The sequence below is a fragment of the Centroberyx gerrardi genome, chromosome 8 (genome assembly GCF_048128805.1).
Source record: "Centroberyx gerrardi isolate f3 chromosome 8, fCenGer3.hap1.cur.20231027, whole genome shotgun sequence".
Taxonomy (NCBI): domain Eukaryota; kingdom Metazoa; phylum Chordata; class Actinopteri; order Beryciformes; family Berycidae; genus Centroberyx; species Centroberyx gerrardi.
Window position 1 is genome coordinate 24143481 of NC_136004.1, and position 24368 is coordinate 24167848.

Genomic DNA, 24368 nt, shown 5'->3' on the forward strand with positions numbered 1-24368 from the left:
ACCATAAGGTTTATTTCAATTTCCCCCCTTTTCAGGCTATTATATTCAACTGATTATTAAGTCTGGAACCTGATAATATCCATTACTTCACAAGAAAAAAACCTTTAAAAATCAAGATTATAAACAACATTTGCATAGTCATGTTCTATACACTACCAGTCAAAAGTTTGGACACACATTTTTCTTTATTTTTACTATTCTCACATTTTAGAATAGTAAAAACATCAAAATTATGAAATAACACAAATTGAATTACCCAGTGACCAAAAAAAGTGTTAAACAAATCAAAACTACCTTATATTTTAGATTCTTTAAAGTAGGCTTTGGAAAGAAATTCATACATAGGCATCAACTTCACTATTTATATTTGTCTAAAAAACTAATTTCAAGCTTTTAAGCACAAGCCTTTAGATCCGAATGGCTTTAAGATAATGAAAACCATAGAACATTCATCAGGTGTGTCCAAACTTTTGACTGTTGTGTAAATCACCTTCACCCACTACCAAGACATGCTGTATTTTTAACGGACAGCATGCTTAGTACATTGAGAAGCCGTAATGAAATGTGAGTTAACCTTCCTTCACAACTATTATTATGTGAAAGTAAATCTACAGAAATAACAACAACAGCATCACACATTTTCAGCGTTGCTTATAAATATAATTTATTAATTGTCTTAAAAATTCTTTCTTACACTTTGTACAGAAAACAATTAGAGGAGATAGAGAGGCGAGCATTCTGCAAGATTGAGCAAGATTCATGAAGCGTGCCAGAATTAGCTAAAATGGACCAATACTACCCCACACTAATCAAATAAAATCACCCCTGATAGTAAAATAAAAATGCACTTACAAGCACAGCTCTAGTTATAGACTTCTATCATGATAACCAATGCCAAGTTTGCATAGTAGACACTGCTTTTACAAAAAAAGAAAGAAACTTAAATAAAAACTTGAAACATACAAACTAGTATCTAACTGTACTGCTCTTTTTTTTCCATATTCTGAAATTTGCCAAATATAGCTGACAGTACACAACTGTACATACTGTGGATAGAATTTTTTTTTTTTTTTTTTACATACTTTGATATCTTAACACACTACTTTCTCGTCTTTCATGTCACACTCTGTCTGAATGTTCCCCTTGAGGCCTACATGCGCTCCGCTCGTATAAAAACTCCCTTTTTCAGCCCACTCCTTCGACATAAATCGCGCTGGTAAAATGTAGACCATGGCAAGGATGGGTGCAGTCACACAGGAATTGGTAACTTACATTTTTTTTTTTTTAACCCTTTGCTTGCTCGCACACAATTCTTCAGAGGAAATCAGATTGCTACAAAGAGTTAAAAATGCCTTTATGCCTGTAAATCCTGCCGTTAACTGGAGATGTCGATGATCGCATCACATTGTCTGGAGACACTGTTATGACCTTTAAGTTCACGTTTTCATGTGAAACAAAGTATATTGATGACTTGATGTTTTAGGCTTTTATCCTCACAAAATTAGAATCCGACTCTTCCTTTTGATTCCCACATCTGATATCAGCAGTTATATCAGTTACATTGATACGTTGATAAAGAGTACATTTGAAAATATACAAAATATCCACTCATTTAACCATGAACCTTTATAATTTGGTTAATAAGGCTGTCCAAAATTAAAATGTACATACTTGAGGCCTCCGTGTCTACTATATGTCTGGTTTTGCACCGGTACAAGAGATCTGATATTTTTAACTTGCACACTTCTGGCTGTCTAAACAAAGACAGAAAAATCAATGTGAAAAATCAATTTTTCAAGGTTTCCCCCTCTATAGACAGCCACATGAAGATGAGACCAGGTAAAGATCTGACCTTTTGTACCTGTATAAACTCAGCCTTTGCCTGCTTTGTTTTCTTCATAATATCCTCCTCGGTATCTCCTCTACATACCTGATGTCAGTTCAGTTTCATATGGCGTCTCTCCATAGTTCAGAGCAGAAACAGTCTGTTTTAATGATGGCAACATTACACACTACAGCTTCTTCCAGACGTTGTATACTCATAGCTGTCACAAGAAAACATCGTAACTCCAGTTCTTGAGTAGTTTACTTTTTTTTTGTTTTTCCACTTAAACTGAATGTCCATGTTGTTCTTTACATTCTGAATACATTTCATGAGCCCAGACAGCCCATGACACCTATTCAAAAACCCACTGAAAATAAGGCTGTTTGTTTTTACTTCATTCCCACAAAGCTGGCTTTTTTTTTTGGAGCTATGAGATTTCCATCAGACAGCAGCGTTAGGCTAACTATTCTCTGTTGACCCCACCCATTGCATACATATGAGTTGTACGAATTGAACAGCCAGTGTTGATTCACAATGTTGTTCTGCAAAACACAAATATGTTACACTTCATTTTACATAGGCCCCATTAGTTGTTGTCTAGACGTTTTAGTTATCGAATGCAACTTTTTCAACAAATACACCAGTGTTGGAATGTTAGTTGCTGACAGAACATTGTTTAAACATCTATTAGGGGTCTATTCAGATAAAGGGCAACTAACTGATATGTTACATGTTATTTTTTGTTTTCCATACAGTCCACACCTATAAGAAACATAAAAATGGTAAAATAATATTAATGTAAATAACACAATAATGATCACTGAACAAAAAAAAAAATATATCATGGTAATACAATGTCATTAGGATGAACACGATAATCATGTATTTACACATTTCAGACAATCGAAATTGTAAATGCTGTGATTCTTGAAAGGCCACTGGATGGCGCTAGTGACCAGCAAAGTGGTGGTGATCACAAATGAAATCACATGAAGGCTTAGGGCAGATGACACAATATAGGGCTGATACCAACATCCTACGATGATGGGACACCAAAAATATGAAATAAATATATATATACTGTATATATATGTATGTATATATATTGTAGAAAATTAAAATATGATTGATAAAGTCAGTTTATTGGGTACATTTAGCGGTAATGAATGATATCAGATGTATTTTTGATTCACTATCACATAATTCCTACACTACTGTATTTATCACACTTTAATTTCTAGTTTGTCCCTTTTTGCTTCCTCTCTCTTTTCTCTGAGTTGGGCCCTGTCAAGAAACAATCCCTAACTTAGACCGCAGTCTTTCACGGAGACTCCTGGATTTGAGGGCCGGTTACCAAGACGCGTCTTACGATCGTAGCCGTGGCAAGAGGTCCCCCACCCTGCATCTGTCCTGCATCAGCTCTGCAGCATTGGCCAAACAATTCCTCTCCAGGGAGGAACAACAGAGCAGCAGCGGCAGTGCGGTGAGCACGTTAACACTGGGGACTTCTGCAATGGATACATCTGCAGCTTCAAGATCATCTTTGCTGCCTTGCTTTACAATGGCTTGGTGTGAAACCTCCAGTACAGGACAAGTGCAAATTGGTTCTTTTTTTGCTGTATGCTTATGAGAAATTTGCTTTCCTGATCAGAAGATAAATATATAGCCTATATATGAAAAAAACAAACTGAAATGGTCAAATATTGATTCCATTAGAGTAAAATATACATGAGAATCAATAGCTGACAGTCTGATACTTATCTCTTGATCGTAAGTGCAAATTTCATAAATACACAGCAAAACAGCCAATTTCACAATTCTGTCACAACCTTACGCCACTGAAAACTGTTTTTACTTCAGGTTTCATGTTGATTCTGAGGAACAACAAGTCAAACCTCTGGCTGCGTTTCTCAAGTTTTAAGTCTGTCATGCGATTACCTGGAGAGACGGCTAAGCTTAGGGTTTCCACTTTTTGGTATAGCTGCGATGTAGAAACTTAATCTAACCCCATCTTTAACTTCACTGATAACCTTTGCCTACACCTTAACCTTAAGATGGATACAGAAAAAAATGAATCACTGACTTCGAAGATATAGTGGTTTTTAACGTCGCAGCTCGGCCAAAAAGTGGAAACTGTTCCCTTGGGCTTGTTTCTGGTCAGGGCCGTTGATTGACAGTCACTGTGTAGCAAATTCTGTTAGCAGGAAATGATCCACACATATGGACAGCAGAATACATATAGAGCGTTCCCTAGGAAACGATATAAAGACAACAAACTGTACTGGCAAACACGTACAGCCAAGGCTCACAGGAGAGGAGAGGATCACTTCTTTTATCTCCCCTCTCCTCTCTCCGTTTTCCATTCTGCTCGTACCGATGATCACCTGCTGATTCTTCCATCACTTTATCTCTTCCCTCTCTTTTGTAATCAGTTTAGCTTCTCTCTGTTTTTATTCTCCTCTTCCTAAAGAGGCTCATCTTCTCTCTCGCTCATCTTCTTTTCCCTCAGTTCACCCTCTCCCGCTCTTCTGTAATCAGTTTAGCTCCTTTCTCCTTCCTTATGATTCTGTTCCATTCCTGTAGAGGTTCTCAAGGTCAGTACCTCTATCGTTCTCTCTTTTTCTCTTCTTTTTCTGTTCGGTATAAAATAACAGCAAAGAGAACAACTGGCGTTACACTAGACAAGGTCCTTTTTTTTTAGGCGTGTGTATGTTTTGTTTGTTCCTGATCGACTGTGTTTGTGTGGCAGGTAGGGTTATCGCTCCTTCAGACACATGTGACACTGTAACATCACACACACACACACACACACACACATGCACTCACACACACACACACACACACACACACACACACAAACACACAGTTCTCACACAGTCTCTCCTGCTACTGCTGTCTTCTTGTTCTGTTTGTTACCACGCCAGCATGATTACCACGGTATTTCACCGGTTCTCAATCACCATGGCGACAACTTTTCTTTTCCTCATATCAAACTCTTTTGCCCTCGCTGCTGCATCAACCGTATGGAATTCACTCGTCATCGTCTCCAGAGTTCTGTCATTGTCACGGTAACCACGTTGCTTTGTCAGTGTTCCGTCGTCATGGAGGCGAGGTTGCCGTCGTGGCGACCCATCTCTTCCAGCACAGCGGCCAGTTCGTTCAGGTCTCCGTCGGGGAAGTGCTGCGCCTCCCACAGATCCAGGATCACGCCTGTCGGACTGGACTTGGTGGCAAAGTAGTTCAGATACCTGGAGAAACAAACGAGGGAGGGAGGGAGGGAGGGAGAAACATGTGGTAAATGTTGGAGTATAACCAGCATAACCAGCTCTGTCATCTGGGATGTACATTTTCAGAACAGCGTATTTGGAAAATTTGAAAAAGATTGAGGTTATTACATTATAATACATAATAGTGAATATAGCTGAACAAATAACTAAATTGCTCTGCCATAAAGTGACTATTTGCGAGTTTGAGTCTAGCTGTAAACATGTCAGTATCTCTCTGTTTCTGTCTACAAGATCATGATCCTTAGTTTGATGATTATACTCTTCAAAAAAAATATTGAAATGACCCCCCACCCCGTTGACTTTTTGTGCATTTTTTCTTCTAAATTGCCTGAAATCTAACACAAAGTACTCCTTTCTTTTCTTTTCACTCGAAAGTCTAATGGAAAGGGTGAAAGGTGCACCATTTGCACTTTCCATGTCTAAGTCTTTGCATGAGCAGCAGCAAGCCATAAAAGCAGATCTACTCCGCCAAAACCAAACCTATTGCTCTGTCATAACCATTAATAAACGTATTAATATCAATATGTGAGTTGTCCTGACTGAAATACAGTAGTAGGCTGACAATTTATCTACTTTCTCTTCTGTTCTGAATCTTCAGGAAGCTGAATACTATCCATTCCTAAACCACAAAGTTCACCCAGTAACTCTGTGTTCTGCTGGAGTCTAACTTACACCCTAAAATCCCATTTAAATGTGCAGAATGGCATTAAATGGTAAGAGTGAGGGACGTTAGCGCAAATGAAACAAGGAGAGTGAATATACTTGTTTTAACTTTTGGAATTATATGTACACTTGGAATAAAGAGCTTACTACTGCATTTTGAAATCCTGTTGTGGACTGTACACTTGGAGTGAAGAGATTACTGCCTAAATTTAAGACACAAAAAAACAAAAAAACATCTAGGATAAATGCCGTTCGAAATCCTGTTGCAGCCCAAAAAATGTACAAAAAAGTCAACAAGGAGAATCGTTTTTTAGTCACTGTACACACTAACAGGAGCAGAAACAATTCTCACTTTGAAACCATTTGTGACAAAGATCTGATCTTCTCATTGCAGCCTTTAAAGTGGAAAAAACAGATTTAGGCCCCATGGGGTAAAAACCTGATTTTCTGTTCCTTTGTAAATCCTGTGACTGTGTACTGCTGGTATTGTTTCAACATAATAAGAGACATGGACGTCACCGCGCTCCTTCTCAGTGTCTTTCTTGCTTTTTTCTTATTTTCTCTATAAACTGTACCCATGTGTCTCTTGTTCAAAACACTTAATAAGAGTGTTTTCTTTTCTTTCTTCCTTCCATTCTTCCCCTGTCTCTCTCTCTCTCTCTCTCTCTCTCTCTCTCTCTCTCTCTCACCTCTCTCTCTCTGTGTCTCAGTCTCTATCTCTCTGCAGTATGTGATCAACAGTATCCTGCTGGGAAGTGAACTCAATAGCTGAGATCCACCTCTGTCATTTCTTCATTGTGTGTGTGTGTGTGTGTGTGTGTGTGTGTGTGTGTGTGTGTGTGTGTGTGTCTTTGCATGTCTTACCAGATATCAGCTAACAGTAAAGCTAAAAGGCTAAGACAGTGTTAGGGTGTGATGGCAAAACCGGAGTCATAATTTGAAGCCAGGCAGTCATGATGTGGCAGTTTTAAGAGAAGAGATGATGGGAGATGGTGTTTCTTTTTATCATCCTCCTTGTGAACTGGAGAGGAAATGTGAAAGTAAACAACAATCTACCTACCTGCCCATTTTTCGCCCACTTGTCATAAGTATTTGGTGCACGCATTACCAGACTATGTCATGAGCTTCCCATTGGGACAAATGCGACGCACTGTGCCCAATTATCCATCTTTGTATCTGCCTCTGTTTCAGTAGATGCTGGAAGATGAGCCTCTGGACTGAATATATATGTATATGTGTGTGTGTGTGTAAACTGAGGATGTTGCTCATAAGTCAGAAGGCGTCTTTACTGTTTAGGTTCCTGTGACTTTAGCAGAATACATTTTGTTCAGACTCTTCAGGAATGCAGGTTCAAAACACTGAAATGTGTTGAAACCATGCATACACAATTATTCTTTGTGCAGTTTAATTTTGAGCTCAGATTTGTTCATTGACAAGACTGTGGATTTCTGCTCAGAAGTCTGGTGTTCGGATGAACAAGGCGCTACTGCAAATAGCGATTCCATTGTATCTCTGTGTTTATGTGTATGTGCGATGGTATCTGTTCCTCCCACAGAGATAAAAACAAACAAACTTTCAGTAGTCTCTATGGAACTGGCTGTTCCCATCCTTGTGGTGTCTCCCCATCTGTCCCAGTGGAGTTTGTTTGCCAGGAGTCAAGTCAGAGGTTTGAATAAACAGAGCTGTACTCAGTCTTTCCCCTGTCACTGAAGAGGCGCGGCAGGCGACCCAGACGAGCTGCCATCCCACTTCAGTTTCAGTTTAGTTCCAGACTAAATGCTGTTTCAGAGGCCTTTCCACCTCACCAAGGAAAAAGCCTGAGGGAAGCACTAGTTCTGCAGTAAATAAATGATAAAGGTGTGTGTGTGTGTGTATGTGTGCCTGTGTCTGTTTCTGTGTGTGTATTTCCACACCTGTCAAGGTTGAGTTTGTGGGCCAGCATCCTCCAGTCATTGCCTCTGGTCTGCGGTGCATCCAGACTGCCACACAGCTTCTGTCTGATGGACAACGGAATGCGGAAGGCATTGGGCCCCACTAAGGTAGTGATGCTACTGGCTGGGTCCATCAGGGACGTGTCTATGCACTGGACCTCCTGGAAAGACAAAAAAGCAGAAATGAGTTATTTCATACAGCGCTGTACAGCAAAAACCTTGCGTCTCACTTTTCAATTTCGCTTTCATTTTGGCCACCTTCATCTACTAAGTGTTTATGACCGACAGACTATGCCAAAGTCATTTTAAAATGCCAAAATACATGGGTGTGTAAAGGGAAAAATGACTATTTATTCCCAATTTCTGAATCGTTTAGTTCATGGAGAAATTAGGATTCTATAGATTATCGTCAGTTCGGTATACTGCAGCTCTTGTAGGAGAGACAGAGGAGAAAAAGTATCTAGGGATGGACTTGGACCATCTGCCAGAATGCATTAAGGGTTGAGAGCATGCAACTACAGTATATTCTGCTCTGACAACTTGCTCAATTTAAAATGAAATATGGACTATAATATATATCCATGTGGTGACATGGTGAGGTTAAATCAATAAATTCCTATCTGACACAAAGATATATATATATACAATGGGCACTTTTGATAATGATCGTCTCTGCATACTTTTTCATTTCTGCTTGGACATGATCTATTTCTTTCTGGCAGAGATCTTCCCATGATTCCTGCTTTCCTCTCTGCTGCTTGCCTGCTGTTGTGACCAATTACAGATGGGTTTCCTAATTAATACAAGAGTGCAACACACACAAAGATCTGCTTCCAAACACTTTCTCTCTCTCTATCCTCCTCGCTCCCTGTCTATCTGTTAGTCCCGGTCTCTTTTCTCTCTGTCTCTCTTAATATCCCTAAACCTTCATCCCATTAATCTACCACTCCTGGGCTGAAAGGAGGCAGCAGTCTAATGAATGTGGCTTGGCAGAGGGAAACAACAACTGCCACTGTTGATGTAAATGATTACTATTTACAGCGTCTACTTAGCCTCAATTTACAGCAGAAAGCTCTCTGCTGTTGGAGATTGAATGATTGATGCAAAGGGACATCTCTATTTTTCTCCTGAAATAATAAATGCTTCAGACCTGTGGTACATTATTCAATATACAGAAGACGGCAGGCTGGTTGGGGGTGTTTTAAGTCTTTAAGTCTACAGCATTTTATTTAATGCATACACAAAGAGATTCACTGAATATTCCTTTAGCTATTCAGCTCTTTATTACCATACTAGCCAAACCATCCCATGTGATTACGGTAATTATTTTGTAAGACTAGATGTTGCCTTTTTAAAATGGATTATCTAACAAAATATTTAATTTTGTGATAAAACTGGCATTGCCCAAATAGAAGTCGAAGTCTCAATTTTTACTGCATGCTCGCTGCACAACTGCTGCCAAGACGAACTGTTTGGAGAGTTGTATTTTGTTCTATTTTTAGTCATCAGAAGGCATAAGGCATGATCTGACTACAGGTTGGTTTAGTTTTGAGTCAATTTTTTTTATTTAGTGTATATTATTCAAGAAAGAAGACTTTGCAGTGGCTGCTGCAGTACCAGTGCATGAGAAATTCAGCATGGAGGATTTCTACCATGGCTCCCATTGTATGATTCAGCCAATTTAACAACTTTATGAGCCAAGACACAAAGCTGTATCCTTACAACTTATTCAACTGGATGCACAGCTTGCCCAAAAAGGGCAGAGGGCAGTTTAGGAGTGGGTGTTGATGGGAGATGTCATACCCTTGTTCATACAAATACAGTGCCTCCTCATTGGTAAGTATAGATTTTTGGATAAAACATGAGAGAAAATGTACCTACTTACCACCACTTTTGCTATAGTGAAATTAATTACTCTGAGCTTCTTCCTCAGCTGAGGTCAAGAGCGGAGAAGGCTAATGGATTGCTTGTGTGAATGGAAACTCATCTTTGTCTTGTCTGATGCAGTGAGGAGATGTCAGCTCTCGGTTGGAGAATAATGTTGTGCATCCCCCTACAAAACCCTGAATAATGCCACGGGAGGACATAAGGCTGGTGGCGGGATGGCCGAGGCGAGCGGAACAAGGGAAAGAGGTAAGTGAGGGCTTATATATTAAATGGAGGTAATGTGATCGGATAATAAGAAATGGGGAAGGATCAGGATTGTCTTCTTTGGCAAACAGGAGATTAAAGGCAGAGGGGTTTTTCATCAGGATGGAGCAGTTCAGTAAATTAGATCTCCTCCTGAAACTTAAGTAAAACTCTGATGAATGCCAACAGAAAGTTTTCCGAGGGTTGCAAACTTTTCAAACGTTAGCGATTCTCCTTCTCACTCTGCTCAGCGGCCAACGGTGGGTGAGTGTACAGCGTTCCTTCCATCCTGCTCCTGCAACCGCTCCCCTGTATGCAGTAAAGAATCTATTCCTCTTAGTCACTTTTCCTAGTTAAGTAAGGGTTAAAGAAAATTCTGATGAGCAACGCTATCACTCATGACACCAAGGGAGAATTCAAAGCAGTGATATTCCAGAAGAACTGTCTGACCTCCGACCGAAAAGCGTTCGTACACACACACGCAGACACCCGCGGGGTGACTTTGTGGTAACATGGCCCAGCTAAATCAAAGACCAGTTATTCCAGTCGTGTTATGTGACCTCTAGCCCCAGTATGAATGATTGAACAGAGTCACAGAACCATAGCAGGAACCCTGACTGTCTGAGAGCTAGAGAAAAACTTAGTGACTTTAAGACCTTTCGTAGTGGAATGTAGAAGCAAGTAGAAGAATGTAGAACGAGTGTGTGTGTGTTAATGCATGAATCTGCATGCATGTCCATCTGCCTGTGTTCATCTCTTTTCTGCATGTCTTTTTTGTCCTTCTGTGTGTATACCCTCTACCTCAGTGTGAGTTAAATTTGTCTTCCACACTCCTCTCGGATGTACGGCCGATAGCCAGTAAACAGCGTGTGTCGGTTTTCCTGTGCGCGACGCGGATGTCGATGACCTCACCTCCTCCAGCGTGTTGCTGAGCTGAAAGATCTGCCCCTCTCCTTCCACCTGTCGTACGCACAGTTTACAGCTGATCTCTGTGGTGGCTGAGCTCAGTCTCTCCAGGGTGAAGGTGCAGTGGAGAGTCCGCTGGCTGCCGCTCCACACCTGGTAGAACGGGATCTCCTGGAAAATGCACAAAGGATATGCGTGTTTCTATGACGCGTAGCCGCAGGCAAGCAATCCGATTGGTCAAAGACGTCTTCCATCTGTGCCGATAATTCTGATAATGACTGGTTGCTATGCTATGCTCTTGTTGTAACTAGAGAGCTGCTGAGCGATATTTCTTGCTTTCTGCCGTTACTCTTACGTACATGTGACCGAGTCAACTTTTCTCGAGTCCCAGGTCAGTCTCAAGTCTTGAGGCACAAGTCTCAAGTCAAGTCCCAAGTCTAAATGTAGAACACCAAGTCAAGTCTGAACAAATCAAGAGTCAAGTATCAATTTAATATCTTTAAGAAAACAAAATATCTAGGACGTTTCAATGCAATATGGTTTTAATAGCATAAAAAATTGGAAAGAGCATCATGAGTTTGATTTCTATAATCAGTTTCAACTTCAATAAATTCAGTCATTCCAAACAAATTCAGAAAACAGAATTTAAATTCAGTCGTCTGGTGGAACAAATCTCATCACTGTCAGTCTAAGTCATTTACACAAACACAAGATCTTTTGTCAAGACTTTAGAAACCTTTTCAAGTCATCAAAGTACAAGTCAAAGTCAAGTCCCAAGTCAGCAGAATCCAAGTCAAGTCAAGTCTCAAGTATTCTCTTCATGCGTCGAGTCAAGTCTCAAGCAATTAAAATTCTAGTCTCGTCAAGTCTATGGTACATACAGTACATTCGTTTTCAAGAATACTTTGGTAATCATTTTGTAACAGCCACAATACCCCAGAGAGTGTTCTTCACAGTGATTACGGGGACAATGGTAATGCAAACTGTACTTGGCTGTGCCTTGTACACCGCTGTACCCACTGTACCCATAATCACAGTAAAGAAAGCCCTCTTGGGTGTTACTGCTATATTAAAAGACAAACACATCCATATACACTAGTTTTACAACAAGAATTCTCCACTCCACACCTGGTAGAGCACACTGGCAATGGAGGAAATTGTTGCAGACAGGATACAGACCTTAAACACACCTTTAAAATAAGCATGTTCACAAAAAGCTCTTGTCAAAGTCTCTCCTGAGTGTGGCTTAATCAGTGGTATTATTGACTGTGATGTTGTTTCTAAAGATCAGCTGCTATTAAGAGTGGAATGGACCGGCTTGTGTTGGAATTTTAATGAGTGTGCAGCATTGTGTAACTTGTAACTAGTAATTTGTGAAGTGTCTTTAGGGGTGTGTGTGTGTGTGTGTGTGTGTGTGTGTGTGTCTGCATCTCACCTGATACTTAGCGATCAGTTTGCTCTTCCAGTGTGTGTGTGGTACGTCGTGGATGGACAGTCTCAGATTGTGTGTGCTGTCTTTAAAGTTCAGAGTCTTTGGCTCATCCAGAAGCTTCCCTCCCATCTGGGTCTCCATCTGAAGAACCTCCTGCATGAAAACCCCACAAAGAAACAACAACATGAACTGTTAACAACTCAAACTTCAAAGTATTTTTCCCCCCTATGTTTCCTTTTGCTCAATTTTGAGACATCACCATCACATTTTGGAATGCCTCGAGCCCCTTATTTTCCACACAGCAGTAGCCATTGTAGAAGTCCTCTTACATCCATTTCCCCTACAGCATCTCCGCTTTCATGTAAAATGATGTGCCACAGATGTAAGCAAAGCCAAGCGGCTATGCTAATTGTGTTAAACTAAAGAGACACAATGAGCCGCTTCAATAAAAAACATTGATTAGTAATGCACCATCAGTCAGCATACTGCTGTTATGAGATGCAGGGAAATGCAGCACACCTTGGATACAAGACAGTAAAAATCTAATAGCTTCTATTGACATTGGAAGATCACTTAATTGAGTGATAATCCTAATGAAACTGATATACTGCAAAATGATAAAAACTCTCTGTATCCAAGATTTTAGAATAGAATAGAATAGAAGAATAGAATTGAACCTTATTGTCCACCGCAGTGGAAATTTGTCTTTTGGCTTCACAGGTTGGTTAAAATGTGACACAACACAATAAATAAATACAATACAACACACAAAGACAATATACTGTACAAAGCCACCAATTCCAAAACATAAGAACAGTGATGCAGAGTGGATTTTGGGGGCCCTTCTTTTCTTTTCCGTTACACTTTTTCATTCCACTAACACGGCAAGAGAACCATCAGACTTATTTTCCTTGTGCTCTGTTTTCCATGGTTTTAAAAAATTCTGTAACTAGCATCTTCACTCAGTTCAGCTTCAATTTCAGACGATGTACCACGCTTAATCTGGGTTTTTGCTTTATTAATTTAGTATCTTAGATATCATCATAGGAAAACAAATTCAGTTGATGTACAACTGATACTGTCCATTTGATATCCTTGTCCATATTACATACCAAAGGAAGCAGCACTTTTTACTTTGCTGCAGTTGTTTCAATAATACATTGCAGAGGGAGTCCTGTGGGGATTTTTGCTCATCCTTTTTAAATTGACTACTGTATATCAACTAAGCCCGCACCACAAGGGTGCTAAGGAAATAACTATGGCTTACAGACACACAAGCACACCAAGTGGTATGCTCACACACATTGGTACACACACAAACATGAACACATTTACATTTCACGTTCACATTTACATTACATTTACATACACACGTGTGCATACACAAATGAATGAACACACACACACACACACACAGTTATTTTTGGAAGAATAAGTTATCAGTATGTCTTCTGATGCCTCCCACAACCTTTGTAAAATAATCAATTCCTCCTCCCCATCATCTTCCTACGCAGCAGCTCTACTGTAGACATACAGCACACTTTCCCTTTGAAACACCAGCCGATCAATTATACTACACAAAGTCTCCATCATTAAAAAGTCAACCTCTGAACTTTGTTGTCCAACTACAATCGCTTATTTGAAATGTTCAAACTGAGTGTGGGCTCCTGCTTGTGTATGTGTGCGTGCACGTGCACGTGTGCCGCACTGACACTTGACTTACCATTGCTAGCATAAATTACCAATGTTAATCTCCCATATCAGATGGTCCCTCCAGTGCTTTGAATTTGTTTAAATTCTAAAGCATCCGCTATTTTGACATTGCTTGACCCCTTTTGTTTACCGCTCCTCGCCTCATTTCCAGAAGACTAGCGGTGAAGAAACTTCTATTTATGACTCTAGTGAGATTATCATTTCTATTCAAGGAATAATATCTTTTTGTGATAGTGTGCCGGCACAGCTAAACAACCTTTTCTGGAATAGGGTTGCTTGGTCAAAAAAGGCAAACTTGTGTGAGAGAAGAAGAAGAATTCCATGTTGTAGGAAGACAGAAACTCCCAAGAATGGACTGCAACAATATTCTTCTTTAATACATAATGCTCACTTTATTGTTAACGACTATCAAGCTATGGAAATTATTATTTCAAATGCAAATTAAAAGGGAAGAACGTTATTATGGGTGGTCCAAGTGAGAATCAAACCCCTCATAGCACCATAAAGCAATAATGCAACAAGGCACGCAGTTGAAAATGTCATACACCCCTCGTGTGTGTGTGTGTGTGTCTGTGTGTGTGCGTGTATGTGTATATATTAATTAATTTAGCGGACTGACTCTCCATTTAAAAGCAACCCAACCAAAACTATTTCAGGTGCGATTCTTTTAGGTGCAACCTTTTACCTTGAGTGCATCCTGTGTGTCATCCAGACAATAGACCCTGATGTGATAGTCCAGTGTTGTACAGGAGACGGGTCCAAAAACGGCCAGTTTGAGCCTCTTGGCGGCTGCCTTGCTGACCGACTGGCCCACCAGGCAGTAAGTCCCCAGGGTCTCTGTTAGGATGTGGCATGCCTCCGAGTCCATCTGCACGTAGCAGGGGGTGGTGAAGTTCTCCTCTCCCACTACCACCACGTCCTGTAGGAATCATACACACACACACACACACACACACACACACACACAGAGTTTTGTCAGTATGTGGCATGCCAAGCCATATTCTGCCTGTTTACTTACCGCAACTGGACTTCTCTTTGAAGCCTTTTTCACTAATGCAAAAAAGCCTCAGTTAGCAGCGTCGTGTGTTTTGTAATTGGTGCATTCCTCTGTTGCTACAGACAGGCATTTTTCAGTACAATGGCAGCGCTGATGGGTGTAGAGCAGTGCTAAGTATAAATAATTGTTGTTTAGCAACAGAAAGGCCGACTGAGAATGTTGAGTTTTTAATCATTTTGGCTTTGGGTTCTCTTCAATAAGATAATGAACACTGTGTGATTCCTATTGTTAGTCTGGTAATTTATCTTAGGAAAACCATTTGCTGCATTTTAGATTCACCAGAGTATGGATTCATTGTTTCATCTAACTTTAAGCTACCAGACACCGAACTGAAATTCAAATGTAATTCTGTCTGTACATCTGACTTATAAAGTAAATCAAGGTTTCCATTAGGGGATAGACGGCACTTGTTCGGAGCTGTTGTACCGTGCTTGTCTGTGAAGTGTGTTCAATTTCACTCTGATTATCTGTGAGCTGTTGCTCATATCTTTTCCAGCTCTCTGTCACAGCCTGAGTTATGGCAAATCTATATGGTTCTCTGGGTTGTGGGAGGATGCACAAACACACTGCGATCTTTTTATATGAGTATTGAATTTCCAATTAGTTGTGCATGTGTGTGTTTGTATGTGTGTGTGTGACTGTGTGTGATTATGTGCGTGCGCGCGTGTGCCCTTGCGTGTGGATGTGCATGCAAATGTGTGTGTGCTATGTATCTGTGTCACCCACACGCGTGATACAAATATTGAGTTTTGAATCACAGTTCATGTGGAGTTGTGTTCCCATAGATGAGTTGAATCAATACGAAATGGTAGGAGAGCAATATGGTATGAATCTGTTATTACTGGTAATCACAACCATGGCTGCTCCCCCCTGATGTGAGGGGAATTCAATTACCTTCCTCTCCCGGTTTTGGGGGGAAACATTCTGATGGAAAATGGATGTTTTACTGCAATAAGAGAAAAATAAATCGACTTCCTGGTGAAATTCCACTTTTTTCTTTTTTTTTTGTCTCTTCACCCACTCTTGTTTCTTTTCCTCCCTTTCTCTCTCTCTCTCTCTCTCTCTCTCACTCGCTCTGTTACTCTCTGTCTCTCTCTCACACACACACACACATATGCACACACAAAGACACGCACACACAGAATCTTATGCATGGCTAATTGTGCAGAGACATTGTGTTGAGCTGTGATAAGCAACAGAAGACAGCATACAGGGGCCTTGTAGACACACTGATGCTGCAAGACAGCCTTATCACACACACCCACACACACACATACACACAGGGATACACACATGCACACACACACACACACACACACACACACGGACACAGAAACGGACATGGACACATGCTTGCACAGTCACATGTGCACACAAACACACACACACACACACAGAATGCTGAGGTAGAGATTTCATGCTGGGAGAAGAGGGAGAGAGGGAGGGGAGGAAAGAAGGAGGGAGAGAAACATAAGAAGAACGATGAGAGAAGAGGAGGACGGTTGGAGCATAACAAATTATTTCTGATAGGAGTCTTCAACCCCCTGCTTGTCGAGTAGCCTGTAGGCGCTTTATATGTTTACCAAACTTTCTCTCTCTCTCTCTTTCTTTCTTTCTTTTCTTCTCACTCCCTCACTCTGTATGTGTGTATGTGTATGTGCGATGCGGGCAATTCTGTTGGTGTAAGACAATATTATTTGTGTGTGCATGCGCGTGTGTGTGTATGTATGTGCATGGGCATATGTGTGTGTATATACATGGCTGTGTGAGTTGGACATGCATGCATATTAATAATCTGGTGTGTTTGTGTGTGACTATTTTGTGTCGATGCCTCTGTGTGTGCATGCTTCTCTACTTTTGTATTTTTTTCGGTCCACTACCAGTCAAAAGTTTGGACACACACGTTTCTTTATTTTTACAATTTTTTACATTTTAGAATAACAGTAAAGACATAAAAACTATGAAATAACACAAATGGAATCATGCAGTGACCAAAAAAGTGTTAAACAAATCAAAACTATCTTATATTTTAGATTCTTTAAAGTAGCCGCCCTTTGCCTTGATGGAAAGGCAAAGGCTTTGGGAAGAGATTCATACATAGGCATCAACTTCACTATTTGTATTTGTCTAGGAAACAAATTCCACGCATTTAAGCATAAGCCTTTAGATCAAAATGGAGTTAAGATAATGAAAAACATTCAAGTCCATTCAATCAGGTGTGTCCAAACTTTTGACTGGTAGTGTATGTGTGTGCATGTCTCTGTGTCTACATCTCTAAGTTAGCTCTAAGTTTGAGTTTATCCCCATTAGTTGGCACCAAGGTGACAGCCATTCTCTCTGGAGTCTACATGAAAATGCGATACAATCACAATTCAAAAGCAACACATTAAAGCCCTTCAGAAAAAATAAAAATGAGAGAACAATAGCAACCAAAACACACAAACACAAAAGAATTACATAAGATAAGCTCTCACCTCCCACTCCCCCATGGCCAGTTGGTTCTTCAGCTGTATGAGCCAGTCTTCCTGGTCGTTGTCGGCACAGTGGTGGATGGTGAGGATCACTGGTCTGGTCAGCAGGGCTCCTGGTGGTCCGCAGCTCACCACCGGGCTCAGCACCGTCTGGATGTCCTCTACCGGGGGTCTGGGGAACACAGATAACACACAGGTGAAATGGGAGTGTAGAGCAGAGCGGTAATGGGCTGGACACCATGAGCACAGGACTGTATTGATTTCACTACTGGCTCTTGCTATGTTTTCATGTCTTCATGTATGGAGGATCTGAGAATTAATAATAGAGAGAGCAGGTGGAAGTCTAGACCAGTGATTCTCATATCAAGGACCCCTAATTTAGTACACATTAGGGCCACAGACCCATTTGATGAGATATTGTCTCTCAGACCCAAATCTGAGAATACTTTTATTGTTAGATATGATTTTGTCCAGAATTCGATGCCTATATGTGTTGAAGGTAGAGAGATAACAGTGAAACTATCATCAAAATAGCCAATCTTCTACAGTCTCTAATTGTGTTAACTTCTTGTAAATGAAATAATGCTGAAGTTTAACAATTAATCAATTTGCTGGAACAGAACAGAACAGAACAGAACAGAACAGAATGGAACAGAACACAACAGAACACAACAGAACACAACAGAACACAACAGAACAGAATGGAAGAGAAAAGAACAGCATGGAAGGGAACGGAACGGAACAGAACAGAACAGAACAGAACAGAATGGAAGAGAACAGAAGAGAACAGAACAGAACAGAGCAGAACAGAATGGAAGAGAACAGAACAGAACAGAACAGAACAGAATGGAAGAGAACAGAACAGAAAAGAACAGAACAGAACAGAACAGAATGGAAGAGAACAGAACAGAACAGAACAGAACAGAATGGAAGAGAACAGAATAGAACAGAACAGAACAGAATGGAAGAGAACAGAATAGAACAGAACAGAACAGAACAGAATGGAAGAGAACAGAAGAGAACAGAACAGAGCAGAACAGAATGGAAGAGAACAGAACAGAACAGAACAGAATGGAAGAGAACAGAAGAGAACAGAATGGAAGAGAACAGAACAGAACAGAACAGAACAGAAGAGAACAGAATGGAAGAGAACAGAACAGAACAGAACAGAATGGAAGAGAACAGAACAGAAAAGAACAGAACAGAACAGAACAGAACAAAACAGAACAGAACAGAACAGAACAGAATGGAACAGAAGAGAACAGAACAGAACAGAACAGAACAGAATGGAAGAGAACAGAACAGAACAGAAAAGAACAGCATGGAAGAGATCAGAACAGAACAGAACAGAATGGAAGAGAACAGAACAGAACAGAACAGAATGGAAGAGAACAGAACAGAAAAGAACAGAACAGAACAGAACAGAACAAAACAGAACAGAACAGAACAGAACAGAACAGAACAGAATGGAACAGAACAGAACAGAATGGAAGAGAACAGAACAGAACAGAACAGAACAGAATGGAAGAGAACAGAACAGAACAGAAAAGAACAGAATGGAAGAGAACAGAACAGAACAGAACAGAATGGAAGAGAACAGAACAGAACAGAACAGAATGGAAGAGAACAAAACAGAACAGAACAGAACAGAACAGAACAGAACAGAATGGAACAGAACAGAACAGAACAGAACAGAACAGAACAGAATGGAAGAGAACAGAACAGAATGGAAGAGAACAGAACAGAACAGAACAGAACAGAATGGAAGAGAAGAGAACAGAACAGAAAAGAACAGAATGGAAGAGAACAGAACAGAACAGAACAGAATGGAAGAGAACAGAACAGAACAGAATGGAACAGAACAGAACAGAAGAAGAAGAAGAAATACTACAGAACTGGACAGACTACAATATAAAACGGACTAGCACAGGTTCAAACAGAGGATGACTGCTGTAGTGAGCAGGGCTCCAGTTGGGCCGCAGCTGGAGCCAGTAGCTCACAGGACATGAACAGAAAATAAATTACCACTAGACCATCCACACTGGAGCCAGGTCACAGGATCTACTTCCTGCTTTTCAGCTCACCTCCAGGCATGTTTGGGACTAGTAATACACTTGCTATGTTACAGTACAGCAACAGAGCAGTGTTTGATGTATTGGCTCCAGGCTGTGTTAAAGTGACTACATGTGCGATTATACACAGTAAACTCCATTAGTATTTAGGCAGCGATTTATTAGTAAAGTGTAAAGCAGCGACTATGGAGCCAAAGTCGGAAACCATACATCGCAATGCAAATACTTATAGAAATCACTGTCTATGTTCTCCTATGTATTCAGTAATCCATTTTCCAGCCTCATGTTGCTGAAGATATTTATTGAGTGGGAAAGAGCCCACATGGATACAGGAGATGAGTCTAACACATAACAGTGATTTTTTTTTTTTTTTTTTTTTTTAGCCCACCTTATGTCAGGGGGCCACTAATCCTTAGCAGCGTTATCGATTCAAAAGCTCCATGTTGCTGGAGCTCATTATTGACTCGGGAAGGACTCACGTGGATAGGAGAAGCTAGGAGAAGCATACTGGGAGATACAGACAGTATGACTCGCACTGTAACCGCGCCTTTTGTCTCACCTAATGCACGAACCCTTCATTCGGTATAGTGGTATTTATTTTTATTATGTTATTCATTTTTATTTGTATGAATTGAAAAGAGTGAACTGACTAAGCCCATGGGTGAAACATTGTCTTTTCAGTTTGGCAATCTGTATATTTTTTATTTGAAACATGTTAAACAAATCAGTCAAGATATCTTTTTGAGAGTGCGGATTTCCCTTTTTTTGGTTCTTGAATTAATTCAAAAATATGTAGAAAAGTATGTAGAAAATGTAAAAAAAAACATAATAATAAAGTGACATCTGTGGGTTTGATCTTAAATGAGCTAAACCACCTGATTCTGGGTTGCAAATTGTTCCATGTAAAGTCAATGTGGGTGCGTGATTTTTGCGAGCCAGCTATTGACTGAGATGAGGACAGAGGACAGATAAGAGGTTTTTAATTCTGAGAAATACTCTAGCGCATTGCCATGGACCTGATTCTTACTGACTTCTATTGACTTGAGCGAAGCAGAGGGGGAAGCATTTGGGGGGGGGGGGGGGGGGGTAATCCATATATATAATACATACAAGGTGTTTTGACCCAAACGTAATCCTTAAGGCTCTACAGATATTTAAAAATTACTATTGACAATTGCTATGGACTTTACCGCCGGCTCAGCTGTGTCAGTGGGGAAAAGGTAGAGGACAGACATGCAGAGAAGCAGCATGTCTCCAAAATAAACTGTGTAGTACATTAAAAGGGTTTTATTTTTATTGACTGTTATTTTCTGAGAAGCACATCATCAGGATACATATTGATTCTGCTGAATGAAATCCTTACATCTCTAAAATGTTATGTTAACTGTTCAGGCAGCAAAAAATCTACATTGTTATTTTTATATTGGTTGCCATGTGTGTGTCCGGGGATGTGTGTGTGTATGTGTGTGTGTGTATGTGTGTGTGTGTGTGTGTGTGTGTGTGTGTTTCACAGGCAGTGGGTTTTGGATATTTACCATATAGGTGTTTCATAGGCCCTAGGGTTATGGGATTTACCCACACCACAAAAGACCGGGTAAACTTTCAAATGATGTGTAAAAAATCCACTAAAGCTGAAGCTGGGAATGTTTCACACAACTGAACAGAACGTCTCTCCCTCATGTGTTAACAGAAAGCTTTAGCTCCCTCATGCACAGGGCTTGGGAGTAAAGAATTACAGTACATGCAACAGGATTACAGAAATCCCCAAAAAGGCCACTAATCTGTTACAGTTACTGTGGAAACAGTAATCAGCTTGCATATGCTTTCAAAAGATGGGTGATTGCTTTTTGGATCACTCAAAAACACGGAGGGGAGTGAAACAATCCTTTAGTTTGTGAGATTATGGTCAGTAGAAGATTCACACGCATCTTAAAACAATAGGTGATATTGGTTCTACATTTTGATAATAGCACTAATCAAATTACATTTTCTAAATTTGTATAGATTGTTTAACTGCATATTCTAAGGAATTTGGTTGGTGGCAAAGTAACAAAATTTACAAAAAGTAATGACATTATACAATTGTGTTTGATTATTTCTGTGGATTACATTAGAGATTAAACTTTTAAGTAGGTAATCACTAATCTGTGAAATATTAAATTGTAATCGTCTCAACGCTAAGGTAGGAGTTTTAATCCTGGCATTAATATAGGATTCCTGAGGTATTAATTGATCTCTGCTGACTGAATCACCAAAAGAGGATGTGCATGGAGAGAATCACAGTGTAAATAATAGGGATTCATCCCTCGCTGTGCATCCTAAGCTCATGTCATACTGTGAAACCTTCTCCGTGCAGCCTTACAAACAACCCAGAGAAGCCGCTCCCCACAAGGAGGGAGAGAGAGAGAGAGAGAGAGACATTGAGAAAAAAATCCAGAGAAAAGCAAAGAAAGAAAAAGACAAAAGGGAACAGGCAGAGAGAAACAGAGACTATGAGAAAGAGACAGACTGATAGAGAGAGGGAGGCAAAGTGAGAGAGATGCAGAGAGAGATAGAGAGAGAGACAGACAGACATAGACAGCAAAACTGGAGGAGAGAGAGAGAGAAACTTACCTCAAGCTGTCCTTCCTGTGCACAGTCACATACATCTCATACACTCGACCCTGAGGAACAGCTCCCGCTGGAACCAGCAAGCTCACACCTGCAGGAGGGAGAGAGGGGGGAGAGGGATGGAAGGATGGAGGGAGAGAGAGAGAGAGAGAGAGAGAGAGAGAGAGAGAATTTCAGCATTAAATGTATTAATTTCACCACACACAACTGAATTATTGAATGGGCAAAGCATTATGAGTTAATTAATCATCGTGATTAATTATTGAATAATCATTATTAAAGGCAACCCATGTAAAACTTTTCTCTTAAATATATTATCAAGTGAATTGTGTTACGATGTTTTACAGCTTCTGAGAGCTGCTTCCTATCAGCATGTTTCATTATTCATTATTTTTCCCTGCCCACAGCTTTCAATGCCTGACTTATGAGTCTAGTTTTTTTTTTTTTTTTTAATCTAGCTTGAGAACATCCTGAAGCAGTTTTATGTAGTATGATGACAGTGCAGTAGTAGGTGGGCACTATAAGGTGTTTTCTCTGGTTATTGAATGGTCAGTGGGTGGAATATGAGTATTATTATTATTAGTAGTAGTATTAGTAATAGTATTCTCCTTAGTTAGGAAAAAAGAGTGACCTCCCTTGTTGTCAGTGTAGTCATGAACAAACCAAAAATGGTCTTGGATCTTAGCCATATTTGTAATTACATGAATTGAGTGTTGTGTGATGCAGTAACACCCACCCAAGTTGGGTGCTATAAGAAATCACCCCAGTCACTCCATCATCATAGCAACCATATTTATGATTAGGTAGATTGATAGACGTGTGTGTAGAATAGTAAATTTACCAGAGTTGGGTACAATGAGGTGTCCTCCCTGGTTGTTGAAGGATCCGTGAGCAGTGCAGGATGGGTCTCGTGTTCGGGCCAAGCTCTGGTTGCGGAAGTTCATGGTATCGCTGTTGTCCAGTAGAGACTGGGTTACCTACCAACCACAAGATAACAGTCAGTGTGGTAATAACAGGGATGTAAACATAACAGGGTATAACACAATTTATGCTATAACAGACTGAATTGGCCATGGTGCGGGAGATATGAAGGTTCGTGGTTCAGCAGAGACTGGATCAGTTTGAAGTCTAATTCCATCACAGAAGTTCCACTTTTTACATGCATGCACTGCTGACCTACGCCCACAGGGAACACAGAAAGTAGGTGCAGTGTGTTGGAGAACAAACTTGTACAATGGCAAGTATACAATAGGTGTATTCTGTTGATATCAGAGGTTGCCGGGAGGTATAGGGAAGCGTAATTGTGCTAGGCCAACCTCTGGCCGTAAAGGTTCGTGCTATTCATTTTTTTTTTTACCAAGGGCCTTGGTCAACTGGGAGGCAAAGTAGAGGAAAGCATTGAAAGGGAAGAGTGATAGTTCAAGGAGCGAGTCGTCCAATGTAAAACATTTCACTTGGGGCGATTCTGTTGATCTTAACCTCAGGCTCTTTTTGCCACCAGGATTTTACTGTGTTCAGCAAGATATGTTTGAATTTTTATGTTTGCTTTGCGGCCATACAAGGTAATTGAGATGCTACAGGGAAGCTAACTGTTAGCATCTGCCTGGGAGTGCTGCCACAGGGCAAAGCTAGCTGACAGTGAGAAGAGGATGGAATTACCATAGTCCAATAACACCACCTTAGAGTAAGTGGTGCAATATATGACCTGTTTTACATTGCATCTTCTTAGATGTCCGTGGTGAGATGTAAACTAGAATATTCAAGATTAAGTAGTTTATATCCATATCAAATAAGGTTAATAGGAATTTGTACACATATTTGTACAGTATACAAGTGCAAAAAGGGACACATTCAGTCAAATCAAATAGTGCAAGTGATTTGTAGAGCCCAGATCCATCAGGTTCAGCACTCATACTGCCTCAGGATAGGCACTCTGATGAAACTGAATGGTTTCATCTGTGTCACATAGATGACAGGGCGGAAGGAAGAAAGTGGAGAATTGAGCTGGGCGTATACTGATGGTGTTTGGTTTTGTATTTATGTGATTGAGAAATCCCATGTTTTAATGCTTTCCACAATGCTTCTACAGTATAATTTACTCCAGGAGGGAATATTTGGACAAACATACAGTGCTAATGCAGGATGCAAGGCACTGGGCTTCTACCATCACTTTAAAAGTAAAGTCTCCTCTCTATTTTGTCCTTTGTGGTGACCAGCCTAGATGTGTTGTAGACTATCCAAGGGATTCTGGAAGAGTCATAGAAGTGGACT

At 40.3% G+C, this 24368-nt stretch overlaps 1 protein-coding gene across 1 annotated transcript in view; it reads right to left on the reverse strand.

The window, feature by feature from the left end:
- Nucleotides 1-648: 648 nt before the first annotated feature.
- Nucleotides 649-24368, reverse strand: part of unc5ca (unc-5 netrin receptor Ca) — a 215972-nt gene continuing 192252 nt past the window's right edge. Inside the window, exons 11-18 of the mRNA XM_078284992.1 lie at nt 22939-23074; nt 22101-22188; nt 17419-17587; nt 14573-14806; nt 12178-12327; nt 10749-10913; nt 7689-7867; nt 649-5073 (exon numbers count right to left, since the gene is read on the reverse strand). Of these exons, the coding sequence (XP_078141118.1) occupies nt 4911-5073; nt 7689-7867; nt 10749-10913; nt 12178-12327; nt 14573-14806; nt 17419-17587; nt 22101-22188; nt 22939-23074 (1284 nt within the window). The 3' untranslated portion in view covers nt 649-4910. The remainder of the gene's footprint in view (nt 5074-7688; nt 7868-10748; nt 10914-12177; nt 12328-14572; nt 14807-17418; nt 17588-22100; nt 22189-22938; nt 23075-24368) is intronic.